Genomic DNA, 14,420 nt, shown 5'->3' on the forward strand with positions numbered 1-14,420 from the left:
GAGGACAAAGAGCCAGGATGGGCAGGGCTCATGGGAAAGTCACTTTTAATGGTTTATTGCCAATGTTACAAAGGTTGACACATGGTCAGACAGGCGGGAACCACACCAGAGTTGTAAAAACACCAACGAGTCTAGGGTTTTACTTCATTTCCAAAAAAAAAAAAAATCCAACAGTTTGCCGTGGCCAAGCTGACTGCATGTCCTGGGGATGCCTGGAGCCTGAGCCACAGTTGCCACAGCCCCTGGGAGAGCCAGGCTTCAGGTTGGCAGTGAGATGGGCCAGAGGGTCCCAGGGCAGTCCCCACACCAGCATGGGTGGTCCTCCTGAATCCACAGGGCCCAGCTGTCCTGGATGGCACCAGCCTTGCTCTGCTCCTCCTCCCACTTAGCCCTGTTGGCAACAGCGGCAGCAAAAAAGGTCCCCACTCTATCCACTGGCAGTGCCAGTAGCTCCTGCTGAGAAGATGCTCTGGGAGCTGCCTATAACTTCCTGCCCTGCTCAAGGGGTCCTGATGGCACCCCACTGTCTCCAACCCTGCTTGGAACCCTTTAAGATGCTGGTAATTCCTGGAGCATCAGGGCCATTCCCCTGGGGTGAGCTCAGGACCAGCCCAGTGCATGTTGTCCCTGTCCCAGTGCCCTCTGCGCTGCCACTCCCTGGGGCTGTGGGAGCCCACCTGGCCAGGGTATGGCAGAGAAGACCAAAAACTAAATTTGTGCTTTGTATACGAGACCCTGCCTACACCGAGGGGCTGGGGAGGATGTGGCTGCGCTCACCCCATGGCCGAGGCTGCTCAGACCCCTCAGCCCCTCACCACCCCAGCAAGCTACAGACATGCACATACGCACGTGGGAACGGGGGGCCCAGAGGGCTGGGGGGCAAGAGAAGGAGGAGAAAGCGTCCATCTCCCCAGAAACCATGTCAGCACCGAGCCAAGAAAAGTGCGTTACTGCCCGGCAGCAGTGGGGAGCACAGAGGTGCCAAGTGCCCCCTGCCCCATGCCCAGGTGCAGCCCCCCAGGCACATCATTGAGCACCCTGGGTGCCCTGCCAACAGCTGTTCACCTCTTAAAACTAAATTTTTGCTTTCTGTAAACCACTCACCTCCCCGTGGCACTGCTGACCAGAGATCTTGTGATGGAGGGATGTGGCTCAGGTGGGTGCTGTGAGCTGCCAGCGATGGGGATGGGTCTCAGCCACCCAGACCCCGCACAGTGATATGCCACCCCACACCACCCTGTTTTGTCCCTGCACCAGGGCATGTCCCACTGCTGCTGTCCCACTGTGGACCGAGTGGGATGTTCAGAGTGGAGTTCAGGAGGATGAGCCGAGCCACCCAGCCTCTCCCCATGCCCTCCTGCTCGCAGCACCTTCTTCAGGCCAGTGCAGCTGGAGGGCTGGAGGGTAGGACTGGTTCCTCTGTTCCCCATGGCCTCAGGAGCAAGGAATGGAACGTAGGGCTCGGTGCTGCCCCCGGAGCTGGGGGACAGTCAGGGAGGGCTCTGCTTCCCCTGTCCTCCTCGACAGACACTTACAAACACACACAGAGAAAGGAAACTGTAACCTTATAAAAGACACTGAACGCAAACGCCTGCATATTTGGGGGCAGCCCCGGCCCCGCCGCCGCCTCGGCTCCCCCCACACCCCTTTGTGAGCAGCCGGGCAGGCTTGCTCCGTGGGGCTGAGTGGCTGGCGGCCCCCCTGGGCACCTAGGAGCCGATGATCTGGCCAGACCATGTCTCGTGCTTCGTGTGGGGTGCCAGGTTGGTGAGGACCACCTCCACTGCCTGGAACTTCTGGTTCTTGGGAGGGATGGGGCAGACCTTGTACGTCACCTCGTCCCCCTCCACTGGGACGTACTCCCCCTCGATGCTGCAGGAGAGGAAAGGAGAGGTGGTGGTGCTGCAGCCAAGAGATGGACCCCTGCCCCAGACCACCCAGAACAAAGGAAGGCACCTGACCCACCAGTTGTGCCTTGGAAAAGAAAACCCACAGGTGATGGAGGATACAGGACGAGCAGAGACCCATCTCCACCCCATGGAGACATCCACACCCCAGCCCACAAGTCTCCATCCCCATGCTGATGGCATAGCTCCCCTGGGGTCTTCTGGCACCACACAGCCCTGAGACTTACTCAGACACATGCACGAAAATGTCCTCTGTGCCATTCTCTGGGGTGATAAACCCATGGCCCTGGGAGCGAGAGAACTGCTTGCAGACACCCTTGAAGATGGGGCCAGCAGAGGCACGCGCTGTCCTACAGAAGGAAAGGGAAGGAGACTTTTCACTGGTGGCACTCGCCCAGGAGGTGGCACAGGGAGAGTTTTTGCTATGAACATGTGACGGTTCTGGGGCGAGCGCATGGCACCCACCCACGGCACTCTGGGCAGGTGTGTGCAGTGATGCTGGGCACCACGCTGGAGAAGTGCACCAGGTGTAAAGGGTTCTGCAGGCACTGCAGGTGACCACGGCTCAACTGGGCAGTTCCAAACCCTCATGCCAGGTACTTACGCCGAGTAGGTCCTGGTCCTCTTGGTGGGGAGGGGGCTGGGAAGGTCCCGTAGCAGGAGGTTGCCCCGCTCCCAGATGCGGCTGCCCTCCCGCTGGAAGGGGAAGGTGGGCCACACTGGCGACTTGGGCGAGTGCAGGGGTGGCACCGCCGGCGGGGCGCTGGGGTCCGATGACATGGTGGGGTTGGCGGGCTCCTCCGTTTTGGGATCGGGTGGGTGGGCAGCAGGAGAAAGGATGCTCCTGCGTGTGAGTCTACTGCCAGTGACCTGGGGAGCAAAAGGGGCTGGGGGTTACAGGCCCTTCTGTGAAACATTTGGCACAATTTGCTGTCAGGAACTGTCCCTCAGCTCCCAGCCATCTGTGGGAGCAGGCAGCATGCTGCCAGCCTTCTGTGTTGGACACCCACCTCCAGCACTGGGAATTGCCCCAGGAAGCCTGTCCCAGCTTGGAGTCATCTGGGATGTTCCAGCAAATCAATCCCAAGGAAAGAACCTGATTTGTTCAACTTTTCAATTGCCAGGATAATCCCACATATTTGAGATGAAGTCACTAAAAAGCACACCCTGGGAAAAGAAGCAGTGGAGCATGGGCTGCCACAGGCAAGGACCGTTTGGGGAAGGATGCCCATGCAGTGCCACCATGCCCGGGCCTCCAGTCCCAGCCTCTGAGAACTTCCCCCATCCTGATAAAAAAGTGAAGAAAAAAGGCTGAGACAACAGGTACGTAGGTCAGGGGTCTGAGGTCTTCTCATCTCAGGAGGTTGCTTCAGCCCCGTAGGATTTAGGACACAACCCCAGCCCTAGCCAGCAGCTGCTGCCCACCCAGGCACATTTCTACAGGAAGAAGGAACACCAGGAGACTGTGGTGAGGCTGCCAGCCCCCAGGCACATCAGTCGAGCCACTGCACAAGCACGACCTCCTGCTGCTGCCGTTGTCAGGCTCCAGTTTCCGGCTGGCATCATGCAGTTTGCAAGGAGTTAAAGCCCTAAGGGGCAGAAACCCTGCACACGGAGCAATCACAATCGTGGGCACTCTTGTCCTTGCTGAAGCACCCCAGCATGAAATTGGAGGGGTTGTGCATTTTTAAGCCTCCCAGATGCTCTGATGTGTGATCAGCACTGCAGCCACTTGCTCAGAAAGCCCTTGCTCTGTTGATTTTTCTTCCAATCAGTTGCTGCATCTGACGCTGGTGCCTCTGTCCCAGGGTGCCCCACGCCAGGGGTTGCTTGGGGGCACCTCTCTTTGGGTGCACTGGGTGGGGGCTCAGCTATTTCCATCACTCTTCAGGCTCAGGAGCTTCCATCACCTGGTCCTGAGGAGCCCAGTATCCCATGGAGTTACCATCCCCTTCCCCACCATCCCTGTCAGCCCTTTTCTGCCCTACTGCGGCATGCAGCATCTTTTGGGACAACACCTGCACACGCCAGGAAACACAGAGAATATTTAATTTCTTTTCTGACTCACTGTGGCCCTTTGAGACACGAAGGCCCTGGGGGCCCAGCAAAAGGGGGTCACCTACACTCTGAAATTAGCAGGCACCAAGGACATGGGAAAAGATTTCTAGAGCAGCTGAAGTTTCAAGGAGGGACCAGGAAATTCCTGTTCCACTCAGCCTCCTCCACTTGCTTCCCCTGCCAGTGGCTATGCCTGCCACTGGGCCCCCACGGCTGCCAGTCCAGCTTGGATGCTGCCATGGGATGCTGCCCATATGGGCCTCAGCCAGCATCCTAACAGCTGCCCCCTCTCAGCCCTGCCAAGCTTTATCCCCGGGTCCAGGCAGTAAAGGCCACACTAGAATCCTACTCCAAGGCAGAAGCCACCACGTTCCTCCTGCCCTCTGAGACGACTTCCAGTTGTGGCTGCAAACCCCTCCAAACCGTCTTTCCCTTTGCTGGCTCCCCAGCCACCACCACACCAAACCCTTCATGTGCTTCAGTGGCTCCTCTCTGCCATGAAGAAACTGGAGCATGTACACCTTCCTCTGCTCCACATCCCACCTCACACAGGGACTGCTCAGCTCTTGGCCTGACAGGCTCAGCATCTCCTGCCCCTATGCCCAGGTTCAGCGCCTATTTCCCCCATACCCTGGTTCACCATCCCCTGCTCCCATTCCCAGGCTCAGGCTCACCATCTCCTCCCTCCATGCCTAAGGAGCTCAGAGAGGCTCAGGGAGCACCCAAGTGGGACACCCCAAAGCCAGACCAGACACCAAACTGCTTCACAACTCCCATCTGTGCCCCCATCTGACTGCACTGCCTGCGCTGGTGAGCAGCCTGGCCACTTTAGGACAACAAAAAGTGATGTGGTCCCCCTGCATTGCTGCAGGATTCATCACCTTCCCAGGAGGTGTCAGGATTGGAGGAGTGGGATGATTTGCGCGAAATGGCCCTCAGTTCTCTGCCACATCATGAAGCTGTCAGTATGAAAATGGCCTCACCATGGTGCGCCTCCTCTGTGCGGCTTTCGCTGACTGATGAGGCCTTTCTGTTCCCCCACCAACTTAGGGACAATGGAGGGTATTTAACCTGAATAAGGATGCTTGGAGCAAACTATTAGTATGCTGAGGGAGTTGGTTGGCATCCACAAGGGGCTGGAAAAATGGAAGTTTCCCAGAGGCAAAATTAAAATAAGAGGCAAAGGAGTGTGCAGGAGGGGGAGCTTGCAGGGACAAAGCCGTGTGGACTGGTGAAGTGGCAACCAAGAGTGGGTTTGCCCCAGGTTCACCTGTGGGACCAGCCCAGGCTCAGTTGTCCTGGAAGGCTCCCTGGTTCGGGGGATGAGTGGTGGTGGAGAATGGGAGCATGCTGGGCACCGCTGAGGAGGCAGACGCTCTGCTCCTGAGAGCTGAGGGCAGCAGCAGAGGGTGCCCCCCTGGGCTGCTGTTTGCCCTCAGGAGCTGAGCTTGCTCCATTTGGTGCAATCCCCCCCAGCCACAAGCAAGGTGCAATCCCCCCCAGGCACTCTGAGGGCGATCTGAATGGCCGATGGGGATGTGGGGGAGAGCCCTGGTGCAGGGTGGCAGCTCACTGGGATAAACACAGGGACAGGGCCCAGAAAGGCTGTGGGATCCCCATCCTTGGCAGATGCACTGCCCGGACATGTCACTGAGCTGCCTGCTCTATCTCCTGCTTGGAGCAGGGGCTGGAACAGGGATCCCTGTCCTGGGGCCATGCCGAGGCTGTCTCCCACAGCCAGCAGCACTCTGCCCCTCTTCAGCACCTCGATCAGGCATCCCGGATTTGTGGGTCAGCCTTCATGCCCAGCAGCTGAATGCCTGGCTTTGCTAGTGCTGGTGGAGCCGAGGCTGAGTAGGAGATTTAGCACATGAGGGACTCCAGGGCGGTATCCTACCTCCCACTCCATTTAAATCCCTGCTGCAAACAAAGGGACCGAGGAAATTAAACTCAGGGCAAAAGCAGGCTGAGAGAAGAGGGGGGACACAAGCATACCTTCACCAGTGTCTCCTCTGCTCCCCATCCAGATGCAGATCAGGGAAAACCTCTACTGCCCTTCTTGCCTTCCTGCTCTCCACCCCACCATCCTCTCCCCAACCCTTTCTCCACAATATGCTGCCCCACCAGGGGACAAGGAGGGAGTACCTCGGCACAAAAGGCATTTCCACCCTCTCCTCAATCTCCTGTGGTCACAGTAACCTCTGTGGGGGATGAGAGCATCTCTCCCCACCTCAGGTCTCTCCCGGCCTGGCTGACACCACCCCACGACACTATGTCCACCCCACGCACGTATACAGTGCAGGGACGAAATCCGGGACGAAATCCGGGTCACTTGAGGAAGCAAGCGGAGAGACTGCAGCAGCCCGGCTCTGCCGCGGGGCATGGGAAGCCTTTCCAGCGCAACCACCCTCCACTGTCTCTGCTGGACCTCCACCTCGCTCCTCCCTGTCTCCTCTTGGTGGCTTTGCTCCGAGGGTCTCCCGGGGTGACAGTCCGCCGAGCCAAGGAGGTAAGTGGCTGCAAGCCCAGGGCTGTCCTGGAAGGACGCTTTTAATAAGAAAACACCTCCTACCGTGTCCACCCTTCCCTCCTCCCCAAAAAAACGTCTCAAAGCTAAACCCCAGAGCCCTCTGGTGACAGGGTCTTCTTTGGCAGCAGCAGCCAGCTTTGCTTTTATATTTTTTGGAGGGCAGGCTCCCGAGCAAGCGGAGCTGACAGTCAGGAGCCCTTGCAGGCGGAGGCAGCAAACCCAGGCCAATTAAGGCAGACAGGCAGTAGACACATCCGCTTTTATCTCGAGATCCAAGTACCCCATTCATCAGCAGCGACTGAAAGGTCTGCGGTTTATCAAATAAAATCACTGTCTCTTTCCCCTTCTTTAAAGCCAAACACATTGACTTGGGTGCTGGCTGTGACCTTGTTTAACTAAACAGCCTTTCAAGGCCCTCCAGAAGGGGGGAAAGAGCCTCATGAAGAGGCACCAGCCTCTGTCTGCCACTCCCCGTTCATTAGCGGCAGCGAAGAAAAACCCCTCACGCTCCCTCGCCCGGGCGGGGGAATACATATTTAATTAGCTTAATCGCCCTCGGTGAGTCGGCCCTCCCGTGCGGCGTTTCTTTGTGCTCTTTCCCATCCGCTGGAACCCCCGGGATGCCCAGGATGGATTGGTGGATGGGTGGCCGCTTTGCTGGCGGCCGTCACGCTCCGGCTCTGGACGTGACCCTTCGGCTGGCCAGACCGTCGCCTTTATGGGCCGTTCCCTTTCACGGCCGCCGCTTCTCTTTGTAAATCCCCAGCTCGGATGCTGTCTGCCACCACACTCGGGTCTCCCGAGTGCCACTGCTCCCCCCACCCCAGACAAGGAGCTGGAGGTTATTTTCCCTCTGCTGCCTTTCTCCTGCACGGGCTCTTCCATGGCACTCACCATCACGTTTTCTCCATCCCTGCAACTGCCAGTGGCCCCAGTTCAGGAGTCAGATTTGCTACCCCTCTAAATCCACCCCAGTAGAAAAAAAGGTCTCTGTATATCAGAAAGCCATCCCATCTCCACAGCCAGCTGCCAGCAGCCATCTCCTCACCCCATGGAGCACGGAAAGCAATGCTCTGGCCCGCTGCCATCCTCGGGGAGGCTGATGCCCCCCCCAGACCCAGCTTGTCTAGACACAGGCTGAAACAGAGAAGAGCTACACCCCTCCAGACGCATGAGCGTGTCCCCGGAGCTCAATGCAAAAACAAAAATCCCATTTTTCGGCTGCTTGGCATGTTCACCTGCTGAGGGACCCAACAACGACACAGTGGCCAGCAGAGATCCCGGGGGGGCTGCCATGAGGGGCAGGAACCAGGTGGGGAACCAGGATAGCTCCAGGCAGGGGTTACCGCGAGCAGGGCCGCCGCAATGCTCGCTGGGCTGTTTCTTCATCCTTCCTTCTTCGGAGAAGGCTCACAGCCTTGGAGTCTGGCAGATTTTTATAAATGCTGTCTCTGTCCGATGCTAATGAAAGCCTCTCAGCTCCCCCCTCTCCCGTTTTTGGTTACCAGATCATGTTAAGAGTTAAATACCAAGCAAAGCAATTTTCTCACCTACCCTGCATATTACAAACCTCTTTGCTGAGACAAATTACTATAGGAAAAATAAAACTAGGCGGTTTTTGGGCAATGCTCACTGACAGCATCCCCTCCCCAGCTAAGCCAATCACACTCCCAACTCCAGAGATCTTTGCTGAGATAGTCTCGCCTACGATACAGCCTGCTTAGCGCTAAAATATGAATGTCACCTTTATGGATTGATTATAAAAAGCTCCCTTAGTCAGTGCTGGGCTGCCCAGTTCTCAGGAAGGCCATGAGGGAGAGCAAGCAGGCTGACAGATGCAAAGGAGAAGCAAAGGGAGAAACCATCATGGAGGCTTGATTTACCTTTTAAGCATGTATGCTTAATCATCACTCCCAAATACCAAGTTTGTGACATTTGTTTGCTTTCTTGTGATGGTTTTTATTTTTTTAATTAGCATAGCATCAGTTCAAAGACCTGGCATAAACATCTTCGCCTGTGTCCTTCCTTCCTCCTTTGTGGATCTAACTTACCATCGGCAGGAATAGTGCAGCCAGTCCAAAGAAATCCCAGTTCCAGCCCCCATCACTATCAGCCTGCTTTAATAAGTCAGATTTTTCACAAACTGCCTCCCGCTCACCCGGCAATCAGAAAGCTGGATCCCAGCTGAGCTCAGCCCTCCGCGGCAAAGCCCTGGCTTATTTGCCCCCAAGTCAAAGCAGACGTGCAACATTGCCGCCGCCACCCCCAGGGGAGTTATTGTTCCAGAGGCTGGTGGGGAATAGCCAAACCGAAGGAGGGAAGTCACACTTCATCCTCGCATCCCTCCACCGTCAAAAGGAAAAAGCAGGTTTCAAAGAAAAAGGTGGTCCGTGAAGTTTAATCTCCAGCTACAATTGCCCGGGCACGCTGCATGGCCATTGTGCCTCCCCTTACTCACCTCCTCAGCAGCGACGGGCTCCCTGGAGCTGCGCTCTGCAGAGCATCGGTGCTCGGAGGGGCCGGACGCTCCTCCGCTGCCTTGCGAGGAGCAGCGGTCTCTCCTACAGTCCGGCTCCGGGGGGCTTTCTCGGCTGGCTGCCGGCCGGCTGATGGATCTGCGGTAGCTAATGTGTGGATGATGTGCGCCTCGAACACACACGCATCCGCACGCCTTCCCCTGACGTCAGGGCCGGGCCAGGGGGAGCGGGCAGGTGGGAGGGATCAGCCTGGTCATTTCTGAGCTAGCTAGGCTTAAAGGAGAAAGTCTGTATGGGGCGCCGGAGGTGACGAGGGTCGGCCCCGGGGGGTGCATCGCTCCCGTTACGCAACGTGACGCGCATCGGTGGCACAGCCGGACGCAGTGGGGCAGCCCACAGGCTGCAGGGACAGCAGGATGGGGTGTGCACTGCAGGCAGGGATGCGGATGGAGTCCCTCGCAGTGGGTGAAACCTCTCCTCTGTCACCCCAACTCTCACTGGTGCCCTGCAGCCGCTCTTCCCATCTGCCCAAGCACCCCTGGGTACCACAGCCACCCCCGGTGCAGTAGGAGAGAACAGGAGGCACATGCCGCAAATGCACCCTACTGCCCCACTCCCTCTGGGCTCACAGCCAGCCAACACAAGCTCAGGTGCTTTCTAAGGGCCCCATTTCTATCAGTGCACTGTGCCAAAAGATCTTTCCTTTCTGTTCTCCCCTGTGCTTGTGTGACCATGCCCGCCACCTCTGCGGCCAGAGGCCACGTCATAAATTCGCCTGAGACTTTCTCTAGTCGGGGTGTAGGGTAATGGGATGAGGGCAGAATCGTTTGCTGATTCCATTGGGGAATAGGGCAAGGAGTAATGGGGTTTAAATTACAAAGAGCAAGATTGATGTTAGACATTAGGAAACACTTTCTTACAGAACAGACAGTTAATTACTCAAGTAGATTGCCTGGCCAAGAACCAGGGTCTCTATTACTGGAGGCTGGTAAGAACAGGCTGGGTAGGCATATCTCGAGGGGGATTTAGGTGATATCAACCTCATTTTGGAGTAGAAAGGTGGACCACGTCAGCAAGTCCCTGTCTGTGATCCTGGAATAAAATTTACAACAACCCCGAACAACCATGGCGCAGTATCAGTGCTGCAGGGAGCTGTTACGGACATGCTGTGACACGGGGTTGTCATGGGTTGTTTTTGTTTCCTTAAACTCTTTCCTTGATACATTCTAAGTAGCTGAACATGGTGATGCCAATTAGACCTGTTCCACGAACAATCCTCAGGGCTGCAGGGTGGTGTACAAGTTGTGTGGGAACCACAAGGTATGGCACAGAGACAGAAGACAGAGTCAAAGCTGCTCCACCTAGCTGTATCCATCTATCCATCCATCCGTCAGGTGTTGATATGGGGCTGTTCCAAGAGCTTTGGCAGAGGGATCAGATCACAAAGTACTTGTCTCTCTCCTGTCAGTGAATTATAGTGCAGAAAAAAGCTCCATGGGCAGAAGAGACCAGCCCATGGTAAAGCCACCAAGAAGCACTGAAACCCCAGTGGGTTCTGCCATTGCCCATTATGCTCTGTTTGTGGCTTTTCAAGTAGTTTTCCACGGCAGAATAGGATCCCCATTCATGCCCTACAGACACCACAAGGCTTATTTCTCCAGTCTACCCTTCAGAATTTTGCAAAAGAAGGGGAGGAGATCCCAGCCAGGTCTCAGTCTTCACTCTGAGTTTCTCCTGAGATGGCTTCTCCTTTCTTGGGGGAAACTTTGGCTCTCCCACATAAAGGCTCTTGATGGAGAAGGCACGGGGAACTTGAAGTACATTTGGCTGGAAGGTGGCTCTGGGCATGCGCTGCAGCGGAGGAGGCAGAGAGTCTAAAGCATGCAAAAATGATAAAAGGAGAAGAGGGGAAGCTTTGATCAAACAGAGGGTGGGAGTGGGGGTGCCAGAGATGCCTGCAGAGATGGAAGCAAAGGCAGGAACACGGACGACTTTGTACGTGAGAAGATACATAATTCCTTTGGAGTCAATCAAAGGAGGGCCAGAACTGCCAAGATGCAAATTACCACTCACCTCCCCTAGCATCCCTGAGCCAGTTTTCTCCAAGAGCCATGAGGATGTGGGGACAGAGGAGAAAGTAATTTGGGGGCTCCTTTCATTTTCCTCAAAGGTTCCAATCCTTCAGGTAACTTCAAATATTATTTTCCAGTTTTCCTGTACAATCAAGAGAATGAGAAACGTCTGGGATTTTCTCTGAGGGACAGAAAAATTCTTCTGCAACCCCTGGATTCCAGCAGTTAAAGCTTCAAAAAACACAACCCAGCAACTGAGAACCATGCTCTGAAATACTGGAAAAGCCCCAATACTGCTGAGAGAGACTCTAGAGACTTTATGGCTCTGTGTTGAAAGGTATGTACAGGCACTGTGGATTTCTGGATATTCACCATGTCAGTATTACTGGGACAAAAGGAGACAACTCAGCAAAACAAAGCTGTTCACATCATCTCCAACAGCAAGACTCTTTAACGGCAGCATTAAATATAGTACAACTCTGAGCACTACCATTAGCTGAGGCAACACCCATATTTTACAGGGCATAATTTGACTTTTGTTTATATTTTTACATTGAAGATGGCACTTATGAAATATGGAATTCCTCCAAGGAGAAAACCTGGGCAGGAACAGAGCAACATCTGTCATGTGCAGACAGCCCAGGCACACACCACTTGTGATTGGGGAGGGGCTACCTGAAGAAAGTGAGACTGGAAATCATTTCCCACAGCCTGGAATGTTACTGGTGGAAGCTGAGAGCCAGACTCGGCTCTGGTGGTGATTGTAGCCTGGTACTGGAGGCAGTGAAGCTCATCCCACACTGCCATTGCCAGCTTTCTCTCCACACATTTCAATTCAGTTTCCCCAGAGTGAAATCTGCAAGTTTCACCAAAATACACAGCTGCACAGAGAAGAGGAATCTCATTGTCCTTACTGAGGAGTGGCCCACAGCATTCAATCCTTGTTGGCAATACAGGAGAGGAAGATTCTGCACATCTTGCTTGGTGCCTGCACTTTATAGGACACGAAAGACCTCACTCATAGGACCCAAGACAGTATGAAGCGGGGCCTTGCAGACCTGCTGCTCACACAGCTGTTTTTTGGGGACTGTGGATAAGGCTGAAGGGAGATGTATCTGTTTCATATTGGGCAACCAAAGGCCCCCGATGAGGCACGGTTACTGGAAGCATGGAAAGTATTAGTTCAAGACTGGGCTAGAAATGGAAGCATGATTGACTCTGTCCAAATCCACTTCTCTCCATCTCCCATGTTCTCCCAGGTATTTCAGTCTACTATTCTCTGAGCGCATGCCCCTACTTAACCTTACAGTTCTTATATACAAGCATCCAGAGCGATCACCTTGGCAAAGCCAACAGTGCCTAAGTTCTCTTTCCTTGTGTGATACCAAAGCTATTTCCTTCCCTGCTGTCAGGACAGGGTTGAGAACAATTCTCTCTTCTGAAAAAGTAGCTACAGACACCTGCAAAAGCTGCACTAGATAAAGGTCAAATCTTGCATTGCCAGACCTGCATGAGGCCAGGACAGAACAGCAAGGGATGTGGCATGTGTGCCAGCAAAACTGTGCTGTGCCGAGATTAGCGCAGCCGTGACTGGAGTGCAGGAGAAAGGAGCCTTTGTAAGGCTCCCTGAAGTAGAACAAGAAGAGCAAGAAATGCTGGGGATTTGGGTTGAGGCATTCTGATAGAGTGGTGTCTGCTGTGCTGGCAGCACAGCTCCTTGCTGAGACAGTAGGTGCTGCTCCAAGAAAAATGCTGCTCTTCTCAGGTGACAGGGGAAATCTTGTTTCTGGCCCCCCCATTTAATACAAACATGCTAAACATGGGCAGACCAGCCATGTTCATTTAAAAAAACAACAACCCCACAACCCAATAGATCCTGGTAAAACAGAGACATTGAGAAGAGAACAAAATCTCCTTGTCCAAGACAGGTATCTTCTTAATGAGGCCTAACCATGGTATTTCCAACCTTGTTTTCCCCCTCCCTTTCTGAGACAGCTCAACATTTAATGATTTCTTACCTAAGCTGCTCGTTACTGTCCCACCACACACTGCTGGGGAGCGTGGGGGATGACACACTTAGCCTTTGCATCAAAGCCATGATGCTGACAGTGCAGTTTTCACTGTCAGCCAGGGATGTTTGGTTTTCCTGGCAGATCTTTTTTTAAACACACTTCAAACAACTTCCTTTCATTTTCCCTGACAAATCTCAGACGTTACCACACCCCCTTGTTTTCTGCCATCCCTCATGCTGCTTTTCCCTCACTGATTCCCTCACTGCAGAAAGCACTGAGGCCTCAAAAATTATATGATGGGGGCTGGTTTCCTTTTGGCAATTAACACTCACAAATTATTCCAGTATGGTGGCGGTTTGCCCCTGAAAATAACCTTGACCTAAGCATTAGGCAGACGCAGCTGCACTTCAGGTGCAAAGAGGATTATAAACCCACCCGGGTTTCCTGGAGAGGTGGGCAAACAGCTGAAGAATTGACTATCAGAGACTTTAATCTTTGGGCTCCTAAGTGCAAGAGAGACATGGTGCTCCTGGAGCAGGTCCAGCAGAGGGCAACAAGGATAATTGGGGGATTGGAGCTCCTCTTTTATAAGGAAAGGTTGAGGGAGCTGGGCCTGTTGGGGCTTGAGAAGACTGAGAGGGGACCTGATCAATGTGTATCAGTGTATGAAGGGCGTCAAGGTTGGAGTCAGGCTCTTCACAGTGGTGCGAAGCAACAGGACAACAAGCAATAGGGCAGAAACTGAGGCACAGGAAGTTCCACCTGAACATGAACTTCTTTACTGTGCAGATGACCAGGCACTGGAACCGACTGTCCAGAGAGGGTGTGGAGTCTCCCTCACTGGAGAGGGAATGCAAGAATCCTCTGGATGCAATACCTGTGCCATGTGCTCTGGGATGACCATGATACCAACCTGGCTGGAATATAAACTAACACAATCTGAAGCATTAGAAAGCAGGCATTCTTTATCTACGCAGGATACATAGAAGAATATCTCTAAAAACTTTTATTCTCTGTTATTTATCAACCCTGCTTGAGCAGGGAGGTTGGACCAGATGCCCCACTGTGGTACCTTCCTATCTGACCTGTTCTGTGCTTCTGTGATCTCTGCTACCCTATCTGGACTGAAGTTTACGGAAATGATAAATTAAATCAGAATAACCGCAGTTGTAAATTGTTTCAGCTGCGGCACGGGAGAAACCACCCGGAGGCACACCTGCCAGGGGCGGAGGAGAGGGCGGGGGGGGAGTAAGGAGGGAACTACACAGCATCACTGCAAAGGACGCCTGGCTGCTGAGGCCCTTTCCACGTTTATATCGGCCAAAAACCAGCCCCTCCCGGGCATCCCCGGACACTTCGGGCGC

The 14,420-nt window shown here is 54.3% G+C and overlaps 1 protein-coding gene and 1 long non-coding RNA gene across 2 annotated transcripts; one reads left to right on the forward strand and one right to left on the reverse strand.

Moving 5' to 3' along the window:
- Window positions 1-20: 20 nt before the first annotated feature.
- On the reverse strand, window positions 21-9,259 carry CSDC2 (cold shock domain containing C2). The gene is made up of 4 exons (XM_039570153.1): window positions 8,954-9,259; window positions 2,512-2,777; window positions 2,135-2,257; window positions 21-1,872 (listed from the first exon to the last, which is right to left on the reverse strand). Exons 2-4 carry the CDS (start codon window positions 2,685-2,687, stop codon window positions 1,710-1,712), a joined length of 462 nt encoding a protein of 153 aa, XP_039426087.1. The 5' UTR covers window positions 2,688-2,777; window positions 8,954-9,259; the 3' UTR covers window positions 21-1,709.
- LOC109146090 lies at window positions 6,051-14,222 on the forward strand. Its single transcript, XR_002047887.3, has 2 exons — window positions 6,051-6,474; window positions 11,182-14,222. It is a non-coding gene; the product is annotated as an uncharacterized LOC109146090 (long non-coding RNA).
- Window positions 14,223-14,420: the final 198 nt, after the last annotated feature.

Source organism: Corvus cornix, chromosome 1A (assembly GCF_000738735.6).
Source record: "Corvus cornix cornix isolate S_Up_H32 chromosome 1A, ASM73873v5, whole genome shotgun sequence".
Taxonomy (NCBI): domain Eukaryota; kingdom Metazoa; phylum Chordata; class Aves; order Passeriformes; family Corvidae; genus Corvus; species Corvus cornix.